Here is a 23,673-nt window from a genome sequence, read left to right on the forward strand (position 1 = left end):
ACAATGATGCCATGGAAATCCTTCAGTATAACTCTTACGTATTCTGTTAGGTCGAACAAAACATTCTTTTGTCAGGATAACTTTTCAGAAGTAAAATTACAGGAAGAGAAGGAAAGAGAAAAAAATTTGAGATTCTTGAAATCTGTTGCCAAAATTTTCCTCAAAAATGTTTGTATGAAATTAATCTTCAATCATTGACTCAAGAAATATATGTTAAGCTCTGGCCCTGGGTCAGCCTTAATCCCAGTTGCTGGGAATATAACCGTGAACAATCCGATAGACACAGATTTCATCTTCATGAAACTTAATTTTATTTTCATTCTTTGCATGCAGGAAACATAAGCAAGATATCCTTCTGGATATAGTGTTTCCCTTTATATTTAACCCTATTCCTGCCAACTGGAGACCATTTTGGTTTTCTCTAATGATGTAGAGTTTAGGTGTTATATATCACCTTTTGGGAAAATTCCTAGTAAGTCGCAAGGCAACATTACAATCCCTATATCCTTCTATTTATTTTACCTTTGGGCATTTTTATTCTGGTGAGTTTTTACCTATGCCCATAGCTCACAATTTTATGGCATTGCTAATTCTGGAGAACAAAGAAAATTTGTATCGTATATAAGCTGACCTCCTAATGTATCAGGTCAGTTCGTGGACTGATATTTTCTCAAGTAGAAATATACATATAATTTAAATTGTTGTTCAAACTTTCATTTCAAGACTGTTGATATTTTTAAAACTTTATGCAGTTTATTTCCTCTCTATGCTTGAATTCTGCTGTTGCTGGTTATTATTCTAGGTCATAAGTATGAAAGTGCCATAAATGTATTTGGTGAGAAAATCATTTTGAGTTCAGGTTTATGACACCTGGACTGTATGTTAGCCTTGGCTGTGTCAAAACTCTCTTATTTTGATTCTTTTTAAAACTTATGTTGTTCCACAGTTTAATAGTTTGCTTCTTTAGGGGATTACTTTTGTAGTCCTTTCAATTCTTTAAAATTAATAATTTAAATGATTAAATCAACCATTTAAAATTAAATTAAAAATCAATAATTTAAATTAGTTGGCTACTTTTTGAAACAGTGTTAAGATAAAATATAGCCTTTGACTCTTTTTAAAAGTGAGAAGCTTAAAATTCTTTCTTTCTATAAGAACACATTGATTCTTACTGATAATAATTTTATTTTACTTCTGGGTCTGTGGTTGCTTTATGTCTACAATGTTTCCCTAAGTTACTTTGTTTTAATATTTTTCTGACTCCATTTTTAGTGATGGGTTTGTAACTATTGTCCATATCCATTTTGTATGCCCATTTAAATGGAGTAAGTAACTGAAGAATAGGTATGTATCTTTCAATATCCTTAGAAACTCTACAGCCTTTTAAAAACTTCCTGTAAATGAAGGTTTATTCCCTTGAGCTTTTATGTTTTATACCTCATCATCACAACCTTGTTATTCCAGAAGCGTTGCATAAAAGGAATGCCCTAAAGATAGTGCAGTGTATGATGCAAAGTGACATTAAAAATGCAAAGGGGCACCTAGGTGGCTCAGTCGGTTAAGTGTCCCACTTCGACTCAGGTCATGATCTTGCGGTTCATGAGTTTGAGCCCCGCATCTGTGCTGACAGCTCAGAGCCTGGAGCCTTCTTTGGATTCTGTATCTCCCTCTCTCTCTGCCCCTCGCCCACTCACGCTGTCTGTCTCTCTCTCTCGTAAATAAACATGAAAAAAATGCAAAATAGTGTACAAATTCAATTCTTCATTTGTATGAGGCTGAGTTGTCACAGGTTTCATCAGATATTTCCTGTAAAATAAATGAATCAATATGAATCGCAAATTGCAATGCAATACGTAATAGTTCACCATTCATGTATGAAATATCCAGAATCCATTGAGACAGAAGGCAACTTAGTAGTTGCCAGGAGTTGGGGCATTAGGGGAATGAGAGTTGATTACTTCATAGGTACAAACAGGTACATAGGGTATTCTGGGGGTGATGACAAGTTTTCAAACTATAAGAAAGCGGTAGTTGCATAGTATCGTGAATGTACTAAATGCCATTAAATTGTATACCTTAGAATGGTTACTTTTATTATATGTGAATTTCATCTCAATTAAAAACACTAGCAAAACAGAAATATGTTTTTTCCAGCCAAGTTTAATGTGTAAACTTATAGGTAAAGATTAGGTTTAAATTGCCCTAGATTGTAGACAACTGATTTCAGAAACCTGTGAATTGCTTACTTGAGATCATCTTAGAAGATGGAAAATGTTTGCTGTAAAGGACGAATTTATTTTGAAGTGCTGTTCATTTCAAATTAAGCTTTTTTAGTTTATGAAGTAAAACTTACCTGCGCAAATCTTCCATTACCTGTTCCTTTGGGTCTAAAACAGGTAGAACAGGTGAGAGGAGAAGGAAAATAAAATCTATTTCCAAATAGAGTATATTGTTAGTTCCTTTGTTCAGCTGGCCTTGTTAATCTCTATGCGTTTCATCCATCCTTGGCCCATTTGTTAGAGAAGTATTCACCTAGGATCATGCAGACAGATATCAGTAACATACTCCATATCTAAAGATTTCTTTCTTCCTTTGGAAATGTCTCCACACAAAAGGAAGACTGCTTAGATTTGAGACTGCCTTGGTTTTTTGGAGAGAGAGAAAGATGACTCATGATTGATGTCTGCTTTTAAGATCTGCTTTCCTTTGGGTTTTAGATTTATGTCTTAAATGGTGTCTATCTGGTGACAATCAAATTAGGCAACAGTCCTCCTAGTACTTATTATCTGTTTCCTTATAGCAATGGAAAGGTCTGAAGCCTTTATTGATAACTCTCTGAATTAGACAGGAGAATGGGAAATGTGAGGAATGGAATGGAATCTTAGGGAAGGAAGAATTGAATGCCTTGAAATCCCTTCCCAAACCCTGATATATGCTTCTGATTTTGTTCCTATTTAGTTATTAGCATGCCTTACTAAAGGCACAAAATTCTGATTATTGTGATGTCTTTTGGTAACTGTTTCCAAATGAAAACAGGATAAGCCAAAAGAGAAAGAAAATTTGATTTTATTATAAGAATTTGAAACAATGATTTAATCAGAACTGGGCTTTTTTGCCTCCTCTCCTTCCCTTCCCTTCCCTTCCCTTCCCTTCCCTTCCCTTCCCTTCCCTTCCCTTCCCTTCCCTTCCCTTCCCTTCCCTTCCCTTCCTTTTCTTGTTTTCTTTTTTAGAACCAGGCTTTATTTTTTTTTTACTTTACACTATCTTACTTTTTGTTTGAATATGGGCAAGTATATCCAGCCTTTCTCTATGTCTCCTTATTTCAAATTGGAGATAATAGCACCTACCTTCTAGTTTTGTTGGAGACAATGAACTTGCAATAACCTGCCAGTAGAGGCTTGGAAAAATATAAAGAATTGTATAAATAAAAAGAATTGAGGTATTGTCATTAATAAGTGTGATTAGCAATAAGTATTACCTTGTATAGTATGTAATAAATGTTTAAAAATGGTGTTTAAATACTAGAACCTGGTATAAATTCTTAAGGTGTGAATCAACTAGTTAGTACAGTGTGTTCCACACGCTTTTATCTTACTATGTTTATTCTTTTAAGAAATGCTAGAGCCAACTTGGCTAATGTTTTTAAAATTTTTGTTAGATGTATTTTAGAGAAGTCACACGATTACTTCTACAGATGACTTTTCACTAATAATAATTCTATGGTGCATTTTTATTTAACTACTTGGACTGATTTTTTTCTATGTAGAGCGTTTAAGGGTAAAACCTGAAATTTCTTGACTCCTGGATTATGTTTACACTCATTCTTTCAGAATATACAAGCCCAAAAATGTTATTTTACATTCGCTCTTAATTCCTGTTGTGTTGATTACATTTAAACATCTGATTTTATATAGTTTTTATATATCTTAGCATTTTGGCAAAATTAACTTGTTACAATGAAGTCCTTAATTCAGATATGTATTGTTATGGAAAAATAATATTTAAGGGATAGTTTTATGTGTTTGTTTTTACTTTTGGTCTTTTAGTCCCAGCGTGTTGTCCTTTTTGGTTTTGTTTTATTGCTTTTTTCTTTAATTTTGCTTACCAGAGCCAAAGCCTTAGTAGAAGAACAACGCCTTTTGTTCCTAGGGTTCAGGTAAAGGCCCTGTCTGCCTGATAGAAACGAAAGTTGTGTTTTAACCCTTATTTGTATGTTTTTGGAAAATGCGTAGTAGGAAACTTGTTTTGGTATGTTGCTCCAAACCATATTATTGACTTTCAAATCATTTTATAAGCCAGCTTGTAAAATTTCTGCATGGAGATGAAAATACAATTAAAATTTAAAGAGACAATCTCTGTTAGTGATTTTATATGATCCACTGAATGCTAAAACTTGATAGGTTTCAGACTGCACTTGTGTATAGAATATTGACAAAACTAGCTAATTTTATACTGCTGATATTTTTTTTTATTGCACTAAGTTTTCTGTCTCTTTAAATCATTCATTTTATCACTTAACATCTTTCTCTTGCATTTTCCAAGCAACAAATCCTTGAGGAGATTGGCAAATAAATTTGTACCTTATCTAAAATATGAATTTTATGCATTTAATATATAAGGTTCAAGTTTGAAAAGTGTGTTATTTTGAAAGAACAAAATGATTATCTAAATAAAATGTGTTGGGTTTGTGTTGCTCACCTTTTGTAATTGAAATGGGATTCAATTTTACTGTAACACTTGGTACAAGTTGTTTGCCTCTTTTCATTAGGAAACCCTTACATGGTAAAATAATGACAATATAGTTGTTTTTTTTAAGTAGTATTATGCTTTCCTTGCTTTGCTGCATGTTTTTTTTTTTTGTTGTTGTTCGTTTTGAATAATACTAATTTAGTTTAAATTTGAAAAATTACAGTTGTTCTACTTAATATTATATAGTGTTAAATATTTACTTGTGCTGTTCCGGTTCTCCTTAGGACATTTAAAAATGGGTACATGGTAAAGCTGGAATGATTATTATATGCAAACAATTAAAAAGATGCTCCAAGGTTTTTATTAATGAAGTAGAGGTAAAATCAGAAGTATGTCATCTAGAACTGTGGAAATCCACTTATTATATTTTGGGGGAATCAACAGATATATTTTCACCTATCATTTGAAAAGCACAGATAAGAAATTTAGGAATGTGATAAAATAATCTAGCTAATAAAATAATTGTTTTGCTAATGTGAACTGGATATCTATTAAAAACTTCAATGCAAGTCCTGTAACATAAAATGAAAATTAGGGCTGTCGATCAAACGCCTAGTTTAAAACAGTTTATTAAAAGTTGTAATTTTGACTAAAAAACCCGTAAAATTAAAATGTACTATATTAACATTTATATATCTGGAAAGTATAATTTTATAAATTTTATAAAATGTATATATGGAGGCCATATGCCTAGTGTCTGCTTGTATGAAAAATGAATATTACTCACAAATGATAATTTTAGTTTTCTGTGGCATAGGAAAATCTAAAAAGAATACTGCTTATCAAGCATTTGAAGTTATGTATCTCAAATGTTTGTGTCTAATGAGTTTAGAGGAGCAAAAATATCACCTGTGAAGATGGCAAATGCTTAGTCTCATCCGTCAGAAACAATTTACAGAAATCAGTAACTTGCTCCAATAATTATGAGCTTAGTCTAATAATTATTATTGTTTCTTTGTTTCTAAATGTACAGTTTACCAGAAAAAGGCTTTCTTTTCTTTTTTTTTTTTTTTTTTTAGCCTTTCAGAATCTTTTTTTCTTTGAAGTGCCTAATAATCATATCATGATCCTCAGAGAAGTGTTTTTAATTGTCCTGGAAATATAAAGCCATAAGCTTTTTGATTGCTATAGAAAATAGAGAATATCAGAAATTAATGGGGTTTTTGGTCACACATTTTAGAAGAACCATGATGCGCTCTGACAACATCTCTGTCTCATCTCATATAAAGACACTCTTGTATTTCTTGCTTTTTTTCTTGTTGTTTTCCCCTCGTGTCTTTTGCCAGAACAATGGTTTCTTTTTTTTCCCACTTACCCTCACCCGTATCTATGTTCTAATGTTGTTACACAAGCAAATATTTGTACTTTTTTCTATTTGCATGTTGAAGAGGTTTTTTTTTTTTCTTTCAGGGTGTTAATCCCCTAGTCAGGCAATGGTTCTCAAACTGTAATGCCCATGAGAATCACCAGGAGGACTTGTTGAAATTTGTCAAAAAAACAAACAAACAAAAACCTGGGCCCCGTTCTGATTCAGTAGGTGAGGGGTGGGCCACAGGAATTTGTAACTTTTCAACAAATAAGCCAGATAACACAGATGTAAGGTTAGTGAACCACCCTTTAAGAAACACTTTTCTAGAGACTGTACTTTGCAGCTCTATTAAGAAAACTTTGTTATACGACAGCATGGTAAAACCTGCATTTTAAATATGAAGGCTTAATATAACATAAAGGGTATTAATTATAATTTTTAAAAATTAAATATTTCTTGCCGTTATTAAGAAGGCTAATTCCATTTGACAGAAGAGCGTGATAAATAATTTTATATACTCTTCTGGGCCATTAGTCCTCTTCTTTGGACTCAAAAGTCTCGTTCAGCCTCTCGTTCTCTGAGATATGAAGTGAGAGACTCAACAGAGCCATGTTAGAATTAGAACCAAATACCAATATATCATATATACATATATATATATTTAGGTGATTTTTATGCATGTGTATATATGTTATATATTTTTTTGTATATCTCAGAGCCTGGTCCAGACCTGACTGTCCATTTCAGGAGGAGAGGGAATGACGGACATGAGATGTATATTAACATTTTTTTTTAACTGCTGCAAATATTAAACTTCAAAATTAAAGGAAAAATTAAACTATTGAACAGTATATAATTTTATTCCCAACTTTCAGATTTTGGATTCAATTTCAAGATAATGGCCAGAGCAGTGATGAGTTCCGAACCAAAATGTGGATTAGAGCCAAGTTATACATCCTGACAGGGTAGAATTAGCTAGCTAGGTGTGGGAGTGTGAGGTATGTGTGTGGGAGGTGACAATTGTTAAATCAAATGAATTTAGCAGCTGGATGTGAAGTTCCAATTCCTAATTATGTCAGAGAAGTTACTCCCATCTTCTTATCTCGAATGGTAAAATAATACCCTTTTATTCTAAGGATGTAATATATCTTCTCCTCTAATGAAAAAGGGACTCGATGTCTGTGTAAGAAAAACCTATAGAGATGAATTTATTATGGCTTTAAATACAAAATCAAGGAGTCTATGGACTAAAGCCACTGGTTGTAAAGCCATTGCTTGTAATCTTTAAAATGTCTTTTCAAATGAAATGTTTTGTCTTTTAAAACATTTGCTTAAAAATTCCCTATGAATACCATATAAATGAGGTATCTCTTCAGTTCATTTGAGCATTTATTCTGAACTCATTATTTTAGGGGAACTAAAATATGATTCTTACATAAAGATAGGCAAACACAGTCATTGTATGTGAAGTTCTTAGGGTAATTGTCATGTGCATGTTAATAAGCAATCACATTAGGATAACAAAAAGCTCAAGTGATTTATCAATCCATCCAAAATAATCTGAATTATTGCCTCTGTTCATTGAAGTTATTATAGCATATCCTTTTATTTTAACTAAGTGCAATTTATGAAGTAAAACTTATTCTGTGCTCATATTAGTGTAAGAGAATGGGGAAAGATTGGGAATGTAAGCATTATGTTATGGTAGTAAAAGTTTGAGCTGATAAATGAATATTTTTGCTTTTCAGATAAAACTATGGTTTGACAAGGTTGGTCACCAATTAATAGTTACAATTTTGGGAGCAAAGGATCTCCCTTCCAGGGAAGATGGGAGGCCAAGGAATCCTTATGTTAAAATTTACTTTCTTCCAGACAGAAGGTAGGGATATGAAACAAAAATAAATGTTCTTGAAAATAAATAAGAAATGTTAATAACAGTGGGTGTTTCAATTCTGTCTCATTTATTTTTATGTATCATGCAACTCAGATATTTATGAAATTTAACCTAAACATAATGATTCATATATTCATATGATTCATGTGATTCATGATTCTTCAAAATAGTGACAGTAAGTGCTTTGAGATTGTTTTAAAACTGATGTCAAATGTTATGGATGATTTCATTGAAGATTTATTTTAGGTTATATGGATTCTTAAATGATGCGTATTTTCATTTATCAAAATCATTAACAATTATTATGCTTTTTAAAACCAAATGCATTTTTAACACAGTCTACAGAAGCAAAAAGCTGGAAATGATACTAAAAGGTACTCATCATGTTCCTTTACACCTTCTACCTCCTCATACTAAGATATTATTTCTTTATGTAACGTAAAATGAGTGAATATGCTTTATATTTCATCACCCCATATCATCACGCCATGCCTCTGGTCCTGGAATCAACTTCTTCAAGCAGCATTTGCTTTGTGTCCTTACTAACTAGCACAAATGATGTTGCTCTGCCCTAATTTGAACAGAGAAATTAGGATTGGAGGAATAGATTTTCAAAAATTATCTAATCCCCTTTTAATTTCAGGTACATAAAAAATAAAAGAGATTATTCAGTAGGCGTCATGTAAAAAGAAAGAATTAATGACACCAATTATCATTTCCCCAGCTATTGAGCATCCTGGCCTCCAGGACAGAGTGTTGTCAAAGGCTGGTCATATTTTCCCACGTTGGAAGTGGCTAGGCACACATGTGATCTTCAACACGTTTACACACTTTTGGCCCCTCATTTACTTAGTTCAAGCTGAAAGTCATCAGACTTGAATGCCAAAGTATCATCTGAAGAACAACCTCAACCAAGAAAAGGATAAAAATATGGAAGTAGACAATTAACATAGGCCTTACATTTTGTTTGATACATATTTTGAAGTGAAATTTGTGAAGAAGATTCATCAGAAAGTCCGTCAAGGTGCCATTGTGTCTAAAGTTATTAAAACTGCCATATAATTTGATCTTACCAAATTTTTATGAAGAAAGTTGTTTGCTCACAACTTAGGTTGCCTTTTGGGTAGGGATATACTTTGAACTGCAAGGGAAGAAGAAGATATTCACAACTGGAGCTTTTAAATCCAGTTTAAACTTCAGTTGGTTGACTCGATATATCACAGCCCTATTACCCTGCCATCCTGGAGGCCACATCACTTGGCTTCTTAGAGCAGCATGATTTACTAGTCTAAACATTCTTAGAATGCCCTGATAAAAACCCACAAGAATTGCTAGCATTCCCATCTATGTTTTTATGCATATACATAACCTAAGTTTCTGCTTACTCAAACCTTTGAAAAAAATACTTACTTTGGAAGATGATAAAAGACTTTCAAATTATGGAATTTATTTTTTTGTTAATTGAAAAAAATTTTTACATTTATTTATTTTTGAGAAACAGAGTGAGAGAAAGCATGAGCGGGGGAGGGGCAGAGAGAGAAGGAGACACAGAATCTGAAGCAGGCTCCAGCACAGAGCCTGATGGCAGGGCTCGAACCCACGAACTGTGAGATCATGACCTAAGCCGAAGTCGGATGCTCAACTGACTGAGCCACCCAGGCGCCCCGGAATTTATTTCTTGATTGACCATGTTTGTTTTGTTTATTTTACATACTCTCCTCCCTACTTTCTGAGCAGATAGATCTAAGGAAAGAAAGGAAAGTCTGCTTCACCAATCATTTATATTTTAGATGTAGTGTTTTTATTTTTTCTCGGCATCAGAGAATGGGGGAAATAGGTAAATATTTCATCCTCAAATGTTTCTCAGCTGTTTCCTTGTCAGTTATCAGAAATTTGAAGAATAGTTTAGTAAGTTTGTTGCTTACTTTATTGATTGAGAGAGTTGTATCAGGGTTTTATCTTTAAAGAGAAGAGAGTTTGGTTAACTCAGAAACAGCTATATTATCATCTTTTTCCTTTTTTTTTTGCTGCTGATACAAGTTTTTACACATGAATAACTGACTATTTATGCTTTTGGTATGAATTATTTTATTTTTCTTGGCAATTTTTCGAGGAGAAAGGCTATTTGAATAAGTGAACATAGAAAATAATTGATGCCTTTTTGTTGATACGAATTCCTGGAGGGGCAAGTGAGGCTGCACAGAAGAGATGTCGTCTGGAATGCCACTATGTCAGTTGATTTATTCAAAACGTTATTTTCTAAGTTATGACCTGCTCTAAAAAATACCCGAGTGTGCTTTACACTCTTTTACATCTTGAAGTAACATTGGTTTTCAGTCAAAATATATTTTTTTCGTTTTGAGTAAACACATCAAGTCTTTGCATGCTGTTCATGGTATAAAGTAAATGGAAACCCAAAGTGCTGGTAACACGAAAATAAATAGGAAAGGCTTTAGGTTGGATTTTATTTTAAAAAACAATAGTTTGCATTCTCAACAATTTAATGATACTGGTAGAGATCAGTGATTTATTTTATTGTTATTGGTCTGCTATTTGGAAATAAATCTTGGGAACACCTGGATGGCTCAGTCAGTGAAGCATCCAACTCTTGATTTCAGCTCAGGCCATGATCTCACAGTTCATGAGTTTGAGCCTTATGTCAGGCTCTGTGCTGACAATGCAGAGCCTGCTTGTGACTCTCTCTCCCTCTTTCTGCCCCTGCGTGGGCTCACTGCTGTCAGCACAGTGAGAGACAGCAGTGAGCCCCCCTGTCTCTCTGGCCCTCCCTGACTCATGCTCTGTCTCTCTCTTTCTCTCTCAAAAATAAATAGAAACATTTTAAAAAATCTTAAAGAAATAAATTAAAAAATAAAATCTTTATAGCGTGTGTAGTGATCTTAGTTTTTAAACACTCTTAGCAGCTTTTCAGTGTGTGACTTATACAACCTGAACTTATTTTGTTTGTTTGCTTTAAAGAATTGTATTTTTAAGTTATCTCTACATCCAACATGGGGCTCGAACTGATAACCTCAAGATCAAGAGTCACATGCTCTACCAACTGAGCCAGCCAGGAAACCCCCAACATTTTTCTTTAACCTGATCTTATTTTGAAGGCTTTAGTTATACAAACAAACAAACAAACGAACAAAAACCCTAATTTACTTTTAAAAAAAAATTTTTTTTAACATTTATTTATTTTTGAGACAGAGAGAGACAAAGCATGAACTGGGGAGGGGCAGAGCCACAGAATCTGAAACAGGCTCCAGGCTCTGAGCTGTCAGCACAGAGCCTGACGTGGGGCTCGAACTCACGGACCGTGAGATCATGACCTGAGCCAAAGTCGGATGCTTAACCGACCAAGCCACCCAGGCGCCCCTAATTTACTTTTTTTTAACTTGCTGAAGATAATTTTTTATGGTTCTTTGCAAGGATTGATACTTTGATACACACTAAATTGCCTTATTAAGTGTTAATTGTATATGGTGGGTGTGTGAGGAACTTCAATGGTGTCTAGTCTCCATGCTGTCCAGTGTAGGAATCCCTTCTAAAACAGTCCTCTTTATCTGAGAACTTTTTACACTTCTTAGGAGGAAGTCAAGGTTTATTTTTCTATTGCCTTTCACACTGCCTTGCAAACCATTTTTGAATTATACAGCAAGGCTCCCACTAAATGTTTTCTTCCTGGCCTTAATCTTTTAATTCCTGGCCTGAACTTTATCTCTTCACAGGGTCTCATAATTCAATCTTCAATGCATGGAATATAAGTAGATGCCTTATAAATATTTGTTAAAATTTTGAATGAAGAGAGGAGATGACAGAAGGAGTAATAAATCATGGTCCTTGTTATTATTTCTATTATTTAATTATTTTTATTTGCAATACCGCTTTTCCATACGATAGAATGGAGTTAAACTTCCCTACGTGAGTTTCCAAAGTTATTTTCCTAACAAGGCCTTAGAGATGAATAAAGACACAATGTTTTAAAGTGGCTTTCTGCCACATTAAATACATGAGCTCTGGCAACATATGTGCTCTTGATTAGTTAAATCCAATCTATGTCATATGTTAAGCTCTATGTTCACCCAGGAGAAGAAGCATGGCCTCCCCAGTTCAGAGACTTACTGTCCCTGCTTATTTCCCCCTGCTTCCTATTTCTCAGTACTCTTAGAACTATGTTGTGCTGAGAGAATTTGTGGCAGCTACTATGGTTCTGCTTGGAGTTTATTGTACACTTCTCACTTCAAATAAGCTCTCTAGATGGCTTAATATTTTCTTCCTAGATGACCCTTTCTAATAAGCTACAGTAGGGATCTCAGAAAGGAATGGATACACCCCACGGGATGAATAAAACAATCCACTGGAGTTCCGGAAGAAATATTTGAATTTTCTAATTTTTTACCTAATTATTTTTAATTTCTATTTTCGTGTGTTCGTGAATGAACACAATATTATTAATACAACAGTATAGTAATACATGCATGTAATTCATAAATGTGTGTACATATAATAGGATGCATTGTCAAAAACATTTGCTTGATAGAGATACGCAGTCAAAAAAGTATGGAAACCTCTGAGCTGGAAGTTCCATCTATCAGGGATGACCAGCTTGCATTTCCAGCTCACACTGTGGTGGCTAACTTGCACAGAAATAATTTTATGATGCTTTTAAAGGCCTGATAGCTGTTTAATGAGCAAGTACGTATTTTCTTTATGTAAGAAAATAACTTGATAAAATGTAATTGTAGTTGCTCAGCTAAACTATACAGATATAAAGTTGTGAACATCACAATTAGACTTCTGTCGTTCAAGTGAATAGTATATGTAATGTCATTGGTTTATTGCTGCTTTAAAGGTTTCCAATAGGGCAATATGTGTAAAAAAAACGTGGAGTTAATATTCTTTAGTCTGGTTTTATTTAGATTTTGAGAAAGATTAAGTTTTTAATTATCTGTCGTGGAAGGATTTCAGATTTATTGAAATATTGCTTTTATAAAGTGATATGATTATATACTTACACATTTTAGTAGCAATTTAAACAATTACAATATTCATAATGTATGATAAATTTATGGAAAACTTCACTTCTTTCCTGAGAAATTTTAAATGAATAGTTTTGGGGGCAAAACTTAAAGGTTTATATAAGTTCATATATTCCTTTTTTTTTTTTTTTTTACAGTGATAAAAACAAGAGAAGAACTAAAACAGTAAAGAAAACATTGGAACCCAAATGGAACCAAACATTCATTTATTCCCCAGTCCATCGAAGAGAATTTAGGGAACGGATGCTAGAGATCACGCTCTGGGATCAAGCTCGAGTTCGAGAGGAAGAAAGTGAATTCTTAGGAGAGGTATCTGGAATTACTTTGAAGCTTAGACTGTTCCCGTCCTCTTGAATACTTTTCTTTATGTGACTGTCAGTAAAATCTTATGTTTTGAATATCTGAAGAAGTAAACAGTTTCTTTCACAGAATGAATTTAGCTACTGCTTCAAGGCAAAATGTTGGTAACATAAAAAATGGTTCTGAATACTTTGTGACAATTTTTAGGTGTTTGGTCCTAGTGTAGAAATCTCAGTGTTGAATGATAAAAGGTTGTTTTGTGTTTCACAAATGCATTGCTGTGCTTTCTAGTGCGTGTTTATCATTTTAGTTTAGTGAAGCAACTCTACATCTAGTAGCTCAATCATTCATTTATGAATTATTTTTTAAGCCCTATAATGTGTCTGTAAAGTGCTAGGGACAGAGGCTTCAAAGGTGAATAAGGAATATTATGTCCTTCGAGGAACTTATAACCTCTTAAGTATACAGACCAGAGGAGTGAAGTTCCTGCAGAAGGAATAACAAGATGTGAGAGTTGAGGGAGTCTTGGAAGGGACAGTGGTAAGAAATTAGACTCGAGGGTTAATCTGACACTGACCAGATCACATAGTTCAATACATCACGTTAAGAAGTTTGGATTTTATCTTGTGGATAGAGGGAGCAAATGATAGATTTTAAAGGGACTGGCTGGATTGCATTTGTACTTGAGAAAAACATTTCCACCTGTAATGCAGAGAACGAATTGGAGAGGGGCAAGGTGGGAGGCAGTTCTCCAGCTATTAACATAGTAAAAATGAGTAATGCTTTTAGCCTTTTCCAGTGTGGTTGGTTTGCCTGAGTCAGTTAAATGTGAATCTCATGGGAAAAACAACAATCCAAAGAAGTGTTGAACTGAATATTCATAGAGAAGGAAGAGTGGTAAACCAGTTGGGAGGAGGGGTAACGTGGTTGTTAGGAGCAGACTGGCGCCGGCCTTCTTGGGTCAGGATCCCTGACACTACTGCTTCCTAGCCTTGCGTCCTTGAGCAAGTTATTTAATCTATTTGTGCTTCAGTTTCCTCTTCACCAAACGGCAACAATAATACTATGCAACTCAGGGCTATTCTGAGGAGTAAATGTGTGCGTGTGCGTGTGCATGTGCGTGCGTGTGTGTGTAAACCTCTGGAACACAGTGTCTGTGATTTGGAAAATGACTAGAGAAAATTTGGGAAGAAGGAAATAACTTAGCTGTTGTGCTTCTTTACCTCCCTTAGCTAAATGGTGATTTATCATTACACAGCACTTCTCATATACATTATCAGAAACACTGTCATCTTTGCACAAGACCCTAAAAGGAAATAGTCACTTATTCCCATGGACTGATTTCCTCTGTAAATTTATTTTTTTTAATTTTTAAATGTTTTTTAAATTTATTTTTGAGACAGAGAGAGGCAGAGTGTGAGCAGGGGAGGGGCAGAGACAGCCGGAAACACAGAATCTGAATCAGGCTTCAGGCTCTGAGCTGTCAGCACAGAGCCCGACGCTTTTTACCATTGAGTATGATGTTAACTGTGGGTTTTTCGTATATGACCTTTATTACGTTGAGGTATGTTCCCACTAGACCTACTTTGTTGAGGGTTTTTATCATGAATGGATTCTGCATCTATTGAAATGATCATATGGTTTTTATCCTTTCTCTTATTGATATAATGTATCATGTTGATTGATCTGTGAATATTGAACTACCGTGCATCCTTGAAAAAAGTCTCATGGATTGTGGTGAATGATTTTTTTAATGTATTTTTGGATTTGGTTTGCTAATATTTTGTTGAGAATTTTTGCTTCTATGTTTATCAGAGCTATTGGCTGTAGTTGTTTCTTTTTTCTTTTTTGTAGTGTCTTTATGTAATGCAAATTTAACAACCTCTAGTAAGTGAATAGTCAGAGGTCTATAAAAAATTTTAGATATTTAAAACTATTAAGTCAGCCAGAAGTTATGCATACTTATCTTTTATTTAGTTATTGTCAAACATAAGGACAACTTTGCAACATATTACTTTTGATCTAATGGCATTGTTATTATAATTATCATTATTATAAAAGTTATGAGACCATTTAATAGAGTTTCTATATTATAGGTATTCAACATTCTTTTGTTTCTTGGCTTTGTAGATTTTAATTGAATTAGAAACAGCATTATTAGATGATGAGCCGCATTGGTACAAACTCCAGACCCATGATGTTTCTTCATTACCACTTCCCCACCCTTCTCCGTATATGGCACGACGACAACTCCATGGAGAGAGCCCAACAAGGAGATTGCAAAGTAAGGTTCCAGTGAGATTTATCATGCCTTTGCTGAATTATCTTGAATGATATATATGACACATAGGATTTTAAAGATACCATTATGGTTTTAACAGACATCTATTAGTGTTTTCATAGCTATTGTTGGTGATTTTCAATTGATACGCTAAAATGAGGTTATACTTACAGCATTCATTTATCACAGTATGACCTCGAAGCACAGTTATGTTTTAATTTTAGCTATTAGAAACTTATATAGGAATGAGGTAGCAGATACAGTAAAATTTAGCCATGTAGCTATAGATACATTAACCTACATTAAGTGTGGAAATAAGAGTTAAATATTCTCAGGAATATAAGCTGATGTTATTATTGTTATTATTATCATCAATGTTTGCATTTTACCCTGAATTATACACAGTCCAAAGTATTGAATAGAATTTGATCAATTCAAAGAATCTTAGGGGAAACTTGGAAATGATTTCTAGGTTGAAAAGTGGCATTACTGGCTTATTGTTCCTACAACTCAAATTTGTTTTCCTGATGAATCTATTATTGAAAGGGGAGATGTCCACTTGCTGCTTTGGGTAGTGTTCATGGGATAATTTTATCTTCATGGAGTCAGCATGTTCCAGGATTAGCAACATTTTGTCAAGTACTGGAGAACTGACTGACATTAACTAAATTTCAGAAGTGTAAATTTAAAAGCACAAAAGCCATGTCATTTATCATTAATGGGAAGTATATTTGGCAACATAAGAAATGACTATTATCTATGTGGATCACGTTCTCTCTGCTGAATAGAGGACTAAATTATACATCAGCAGGCTGTTTGATGAATAGAATATTAGAGCAAAGGATTGGTCTTATGATATTTAGTCATAGGAAAGCCTAGAGAATTGTCTAGGCTTTTTAAAAATGTCTCTCATGACTAGAATTTTATTTCCACTGACTGTACAGTCTTTTACATATGGGTGGTATTAATCGAACACTAGTTTCATAGCACTCAATTTTTTCAGCCTCTCCACAGAGTGAACACCTACTCACTGTTATTTGCAATCGCCATTACAACGTCTTTTGTTGTAATTATTACAGGACTATGAATTTGATGTGGGCTCATTTTAGTGTCTACTCTTTCTGGTCACTGTGATCTACTAAGTACGTTCTCTCTAAATCACAATGTTGGATCATGGTTTACTACATGAAGTTTACGAATATAAATCAGTTTGTACTAATTCTTATAGTTTAGGTTTATAGGCTACTAATCTAATACTTATTCCAGTTGTTATTAGAATAACTAGGTTTGATAACTCTTAATATCTGAAACTCTTAAATCTTCCAACAATTTTCATTACTTTTTCCCTCCCCCGCTAATTAAGAATAGCGTATGTGAAGAATGATGAGAATAGAGTTCTTTCTAGTTAGCTATATGGATTGTAGATTTTCATGTAGTTAATTTAATTTAATCCACTTTGTGGCTTTTAATATTTAACCATCTCCCAAATGGCTCTTCTGCTACTTAGTCATTAACAGTATTAAATTCATTTATGGTTAATATGGCTTCATGTTGTACCATTCAGTCCTGTCTCGACCTACCAGTAATAACCTCTAATAAAATAAATTTTCAATATTTGAACATATGGCTAAAATTGGTGTTTTACACCTAAAATGTAATCATAATTTACTAGCAACATGTGGGATTGAAGATAAGTAAAAACATGTACATATGCCTAAACGAAATGAAGATTAACACTTGGAAATAGAAAGTTAAAGACATTACTATTGGCTGAGAATATATTGCTCATCAATAACAGGTTCGAGTTAGAGTATGTATAAATAAACATTAATTATTTTAAAAGTTACTTCGTAAGAATGACCTCCTTCAAGGTTTTTCTTCATGGAGAGGGTAAATATTACATTTATTTATAAGTATGTCTTATATTGCTAAAGATCATGATCATTAACATATTCGATGGAACATATACATGAACAGTAACCATCACAAATGTATAATAATCCCTCATTCTCTACCTCCACAAAATAGGATATGTTGGTAATTCAAAACCTGAGGCTGTGAACTCTGAGGCTGTGAGCTTATTGAATATACACAGATATTTACTGGTGTTGTTGGAATTCTGTTTTCTCTGCTCATGATTTCCTATTTTAAATTTGTAGATTCTAATGATTCAAAAAAGTACTTCATTTCCATGGACATTAGGAATTTATAATTTTAAACATATGAGGAAATATTTTAAAAAGCCATTCTAAAAATAATTGTTTCATATATCTTGTAGCTAACTGAAATATTTTTTAAAAATCTTTTTGAGATAGGAGTCGAGGCAACTTTGATTATAAACTTTGAATGGTTTCCCTAGTAAAGGAATTAGTGAAAATATTTGAAATAGAGGACTTCTTATACCGGTATTTCTGCAGGTGGCAAAATAAAAAGTTTCTATATATCAAAACATCTATAGAAAGGGCCACATGCTCATTGTTCATGTCTGAAAGCAATTAGATTATGAGCAGTTAAAATTTTAATATGGTGATAATATTTTCTACAACACGTTTTAACTTCAGGCTACATTTACCCTCTCCCATCCCAGATGTTACTTAGACATTACCAAATGATGGGACAGTGCATATTTCAAAGAGTGACTGATTAAGCCTTTTTAAAAATATGTAAGTAAGATTGGAACCATGTATTCAAATAACTAAAATTTATCAATAGAGAAGTGAGATTGCTTTTTTAGATGGTAAAATGTCTCTCATATTCACACAATTTTGTTCTGATTCACTGGTGAGAAACTATCCATTACTGTTCTGACACCTAAAGATATTGTTTTGAAGGTATATTTTTATGTTTAAGTTTTAATTTTTATATATTCTTTACTGTCATTCAGTTAAAGTTGCCTGCTGTCTTTAGGGAAATATGTTCCTTTTTAACATGACAGAAATCATTACAAATTTGTTTGTGACTTGGTATCTTATTAACCATTCTCATCACAATTTGAACTATAAAGTCCAAAAGAGTTTTCTTTTTTTTGATCCTTTTTTCTTTTCTTTTTCTCATTTTCATCAGGTTCATCTCTTTGACATCTCAAATGCTAATTCTTTATTTGGTAAAATATAACATTATTACCATTTCACTTTTTAAAATGGAAAACATCATATCTACTATATTCTTATACAGCCTCATAACCACAAGTGTTTAAAGAAAAGTGAATGCAAACAAATCATTGGGACAAAACCAAAATGATGGCATTGAGGGGTGTAAGATAAAAGAGATGTGATTTCATAATTAAAGTTTCTCAAGATTTCAACTATTTGGGGGACATTTTTGGTCAATATTTCTTCTAATTTTCCACCCCATTCTCTTCTCTCCTTCTTGGGCTGCAGTTGCATGTATAAAGACATCTTGACTTTGTTCTACAGGTTAATTAGCCTCTGTTTATTAAAAAAAAATTTCCCCCCCACTCTTACTCAGTTTTGATTATTTTTATTCACCTACCTTCAAGTTGACTGGTATTTTCTTCTATAGTGTACAATTTCCTGTGAAAGCCATATTATGAATTGTCCTAGCAAAGATGTTGTATTTTTCATTTTATGATTTACATTTGATTTTTTTTTTTAATTTTCTGTATCCTTCCTGAAATTCCCCTTCTTTTATTATATCCCTGTGTGTATAATACTATATAATATACATATATGATATGCATTTGTGTAAATATATTAATGAATTTATAGGATTGCATGTAGACACATATGTAAATACAGGAAATAATTCATAGAATTACATATATATGTATATGCACATTTGTGTGTGTAATGTACATATATGTATGTGTAATATCTATAACGTATTTATGTATGTGTGTGTGTAATCCTGTGGATTTTCTCACATATTTATAATTTTTATTTTTAAGTCTGCTAGCTCTAATATCTTAGTCTTCTGTGGGTCTATTTATATTTCTGTTTTTTTCTTTGATTATGGATCACATTCTATGTATATTTTATATATACTAATTTGTGTTGTGTACTGGACATTGTGTTTCATACATTTTAGAGACTCTGGATTTAGAGGAATGTTGGGTTTTATTTTGGTACACCATGAAATTATTGAAGGATCACCCAAGACCTATAGAAGATATGTTAGGGCAGTTCTGTTTTGGTCTTTCATAGTTATACGGTATAGCCCTTAGGCAGGTTTGTGGTTCTCATTCCCAAGTGTGAACTTTCTTTTTTTTTTTTTTTAAATGTTTTATTTATTTTTGAGACAGAGAGAGACAGAGCATGAGTAGGAATGGGGCAGAGAGAGACGGAGACACAGAATCTGAAGCAGGCTCCAGGCTCTGAACTGTCAGCACAGAGTCTGACGCAGGGCTCGAACTCATGAACTGTGAGATCATGACCTGAGCCAAAGTTGGACGCTCAACCGACTGAGCCACCCGGGCGCCCCCTAAGTGTGAACTTTATAGGCAAAGCCCAAGATACTGACCAACATCCCACAATATAATGGGACTTAACCTCTAGGCTCTGTGTCCTATGCATCAGGAAGTTTCTAAAATTTCCTTGCATTGCTTTTAGCTTTTCATCTGTGGCTTCTTCTTTTTCCCTCTGCAGTTTACAATTTAGGCAAAGATTTAGGGGGCTGTTGTATATAAAGCTTCAATACTGAAGCTTTTTTCTTGAACTATAGCTCCTGTGCAGTGAACCAAATTGGGAAGGCCCGTAGGAGAAAAGCTGTTTCAATATGTGCTTTAACTATTTCAAGGGTCATATCACTGATTTCTGCCTGCATTTGTTTGTTCTCTGGTATCTTTAAACAGTTTTTTATTAAAATATTTATCCAGAGTTTGTAATTATTACTGGCAGAATTAGTCCAATATAACTTACTCTATCATTCCCAGAAGCAGAACTCTACATTTTCAGTATACTTTACTGAATTATAGTATCTATACAGAAACGTGTATAAATCATAAATATATCCCCAAGTGAATTTACACAAAGTAGCAACACCGAATAAGTAGCACCCACATCAAGAAACAGAACATCACCAGCCTCTCTCTTGCTCTCTTCTGGTAATTATTCTCCCTGTCAAGGTAACAACTGTGCCGACTTCAAATACCGTAAAATAGCTTTGCTTCTTTTTTAACTTCATGTAAATGGAATACTCACATACACCTATGAATTTTATAGAAATGGAATTACACAGTATATTACACTTTCACATCTGGCTTTTTTTTTCTTCCCAATATGTTTGTGAGATTTACCACTATTGTTGCAAATAATTGCAGTTAACTTATTTTCATTGCTATATGCAATTCCTTTTTATAAGTATACAAGAATTTATGCATTCTACAGTTGATTAATACTTTGCTTTCAGATTTGGGCTGTTCTTAATAGGGCTGCTATGAACTTTCTCATACATGCCTTTGGGTAATCATATGTGTTCATTTTTGCTTTGAATATACCTAGTAGTAGAATAGATGGGTAATAGGCTGTGCATATATTCAACTGTGGTAGATATTATTAAACAGTTTCTCAAAACCCATTTTATTTCCTACAGTAAAGAACTGTACCAATTCATACCTCCTAGAGTAGTGAATGAGGGTTTGAGTTTCTCAACATCATTACTTATTTTTGGTATTTTTATTTTCACTTACCCATTCAGGTAGATGTGCAGTGTTACCTCATTGTGGCTTTGATTTGCATTTCTCTAATAACCTTTTCATAGGTTAATTGACCATTTAGATATTCTCTTTTATGACGAGCCTAGTCAAATTTTTAGCCCATTTTTCATTTGGGTTCTAGCTTATTGATTTATGAGTGTTTTTTGATATTATAGATTTAAATTATTTATAGTATAAATACATGTATTTTATTCTGTGACTTGCCTTTCCACTCTTTAATGGAATCTTATGACCAACAGAAATTTTTAATGTGAATGTATTTTAGTTTTCAATTTTTTTCTTTAATGTTAGTGTTTTTTTGGTGTGATCTGTATAAAAATATCTTTATCTTCTTTGAGGTCATAATGATATGTCTATGTTTTCTTCTAGAATAGTGCTTTACCCTGCTCATTAAATCTATATCTCGTTTGGAATTGAGTTTTGTATATTGTGTGAGGTAGGGATCAAAATTCATTCTTAACCCTTTGGATGTCCACTTGATCCAGGACATTTGTTAAAAAGGCCTTCCCAGGGGCGCCTGGGTGGCTCAGTTGGTTGAGCGTCCGACTTCGGCTCAGGTCATGATCTCGCGGTCCGTGAGTTCGAGCCCCGCGTCGGGCTCTGTGCTGACCGCTCAGAGCCTGGAGCCTGTTTCGGATTCTGTGTCTCCCTCTCTCTCTGCCCCTCCCCCGTTCATGCTCTGTCTCTCTCTGTCTCAAAAATAAATAAACGTTAAAAAAAATTTAAAAAAAAAAAGGCCTTCCCAATATGTGGTTAAGTTTCTGAAGTCTGTTCCTTTCCATTAGGCAACTTTTCTGTTTTTGTGCCAATATTAAAGTATCTTAATTACCGTAGGTCTATAATAAATTGTGATATCTGGTAGTGTAACTAACCCAGCTTTGTTCTTCTTTGAGATCATTATTAATATTGTTAATTTTTTTCACTAGCAAACAAATTGAATATCACATTATTTTTTTTCACAAATACCCTTTTGGAATTTTGATTCAAATTACAGTGAACATTTTAGGGAGAACTGAAGTCTTTCCAGAGTGAGGAGAATTCCATTCCATGAATTGATATATCTCCAAGTAATATTTTAATAAGTTTCAGTGTAGAGGTTTTACATCTTTATTAGATCTGTAACTAGGGATTTAATTTTAACTGATGTTGGTATACAGAAATAAAAGTTATTATTTATTATTATTCAGCAAATCCTAATAACATTTACATACATTATTTTGAAATTTGATGTGCAATATTATTATGTTGTCTGTGAATAATGACAATTTCTCCTGTTACTTTCAAATTCCTGTTATATCTTGCTTTCCTTTTTCTTACTTAACACTTCGGCAGGGTCCCATGATAAAATGCCGAGTGGAAGTGATAATGTTGAGTAGAAGTTGCCATCCATATTTTATTCCCCATTCCTTGGGAAAAGCTTTAAATATTTCTCAATTATAGTTGACATTTGCCTTAAGATTTTTTACACTGAGATTCAGGAAGTTCTATTTTATTCCTACTTTTATGAAAGTTTTAATCATGAATAGATATTGAATTGTATCACTTTTTCCCCTGCATATATGCATATAACCAGGTGATGTTTCTCTTTTATTCTATTAATGTGGTATATTGCATTGATTTTTCAAATGTAAATCTAGTACTCCTGTGATAAACTCAGCTAGCTCATGATGCACTATCATTTCTTCTATCCCTTGTTTCAGTTTGCTGATACTATACATAAAATTTTTTCATCCATATTCAGGAGAAAGAAAGATTGTCCTTTATTAGCTTTTGTTATCAATGCTATACTGCCTTCAGAGAAGTGTTAGAAAATATTTCTTCTTTTTCTGTTAGATACCATATTTGCCTTTCTGGTAATAATCTTTGTCAACTTTTGATTTGAGGGTAATGCTGGCCTCATAAAAAGCGTTTGGAAGTATACCCTATTTTCTATTGTTTGAAAGAATCTGTGCATTATTAGTATTATTTCTTCTTTAAATGCTTAGAAAGAAGTCGTCACCATTTAAGGCATCAAGGTTGGCAATTTGTTAATGTATAGGTTTTAAATGATAATTTCCTTTTTTTTCTAAATTTAGAACTATTCAAAAATTTGTGTCTTGTGTCAGCTTTGTTGTTTTTTTTTCTTGGAACTTGTACATTTCTCCTAATGTAAAAAATTATTTGCATAAAATTATTCATAATAACATCTTATTATCTAGTTAATGTCCATTGGATGTTTGGTGATGTCCTCTTTTCCCCACTATTGGTTAATTTGTTCCTTCTTTTTCTTTTCTTGTTTTTCTTGGCCAGACTTAATTTTATTAGTCTTTTCAAACAAAAAACTGTTTTGTTTCATTTCTAGGTTGTATTTGTTATCTTTTTCATTAAGTTTTGTTATTATTTCTCTCCTTTATTTTGTTTAGATGTAGTTTGTTTGTCCTCATTTCA

At 33.3% G+C, this 23,673-nt stretch overlaps 1 protein-coding gene and 1 long non-coding RNA gene across 51 annotated transcripts in view; one reads left to right on the forward strand and one right to left on the reverse strand.

The window, feature by feature from the left end:
• RIMS2 (regulating synaptic membrane exocytosis 2) overlaps window positions 1-23,673 on the forward strand; it is a 612,755-nt gene that overhangs the window by 328,797 nt on the left and 260,285 nt on the right. For 25 of the 49 annotated variants that reach the window (XM_045050079.1, XM_045050046.1, XM_023248356.2 and 22 more), the window contains 4 exons: window positions 4,109-4,156; window positions 7,807-7,937; window positions 13,129-13,300; window positions 15,422-15,575. In XM_045050079.1, coding sequence (XP_044906014.1) covers window positions 4,109-4,156; window positions 7,807-7,937; window positions 13,129-13,300; window positions 15,422-15,575 — 505 coding nt within the window. The remainder of the gene's footprint in view (window positions 1-4,108; window positions 4,157-7,806; window positions 7,938-13,128; window positions 13,301-15,421; window positions 15,576-23,673) is intronic. The other 24 variants (XM_023248368.2, XM_045050081.1, XM_045050053.1 and 21 more) reach the window with 1 other exon arrangement.
• On the reverse strand, window positions 1,742-9,228 carry LOC109496153. 2 transcript variants are annotated; one of them, XR_006592645.1, is made up of 4 exons: window positions 9,185-9,224; window positions 9,026-9,093; window positions 2,354-2,532; window positions 1,742-1,806 (listed from the first exon to the last, which is right to left on the reverse strand). It is a non-coding gene; the product is annotated as an uncharacterized LOC109496153 (long non-coding RNA). The 2 variants fall into 2 exon arrangements; XR_006592644.1 differs by having other exon boundaries at window positions 9,026-9,228.

Source organism: Felis catus, chromosome F2 (genome assembly GCF_018350175.1).
Source record: "Felis catus isolate Fca126 chromosome F2, F.catus_Fca126_mat1.0, whole genome shotgun sequence".
In the NCBI taxonomy this organism is placed as follows: Eukaryota; Metazoa; Chordata; class Mammalia; order Carnivora; family Felidae; genus Felis; species Felis catus.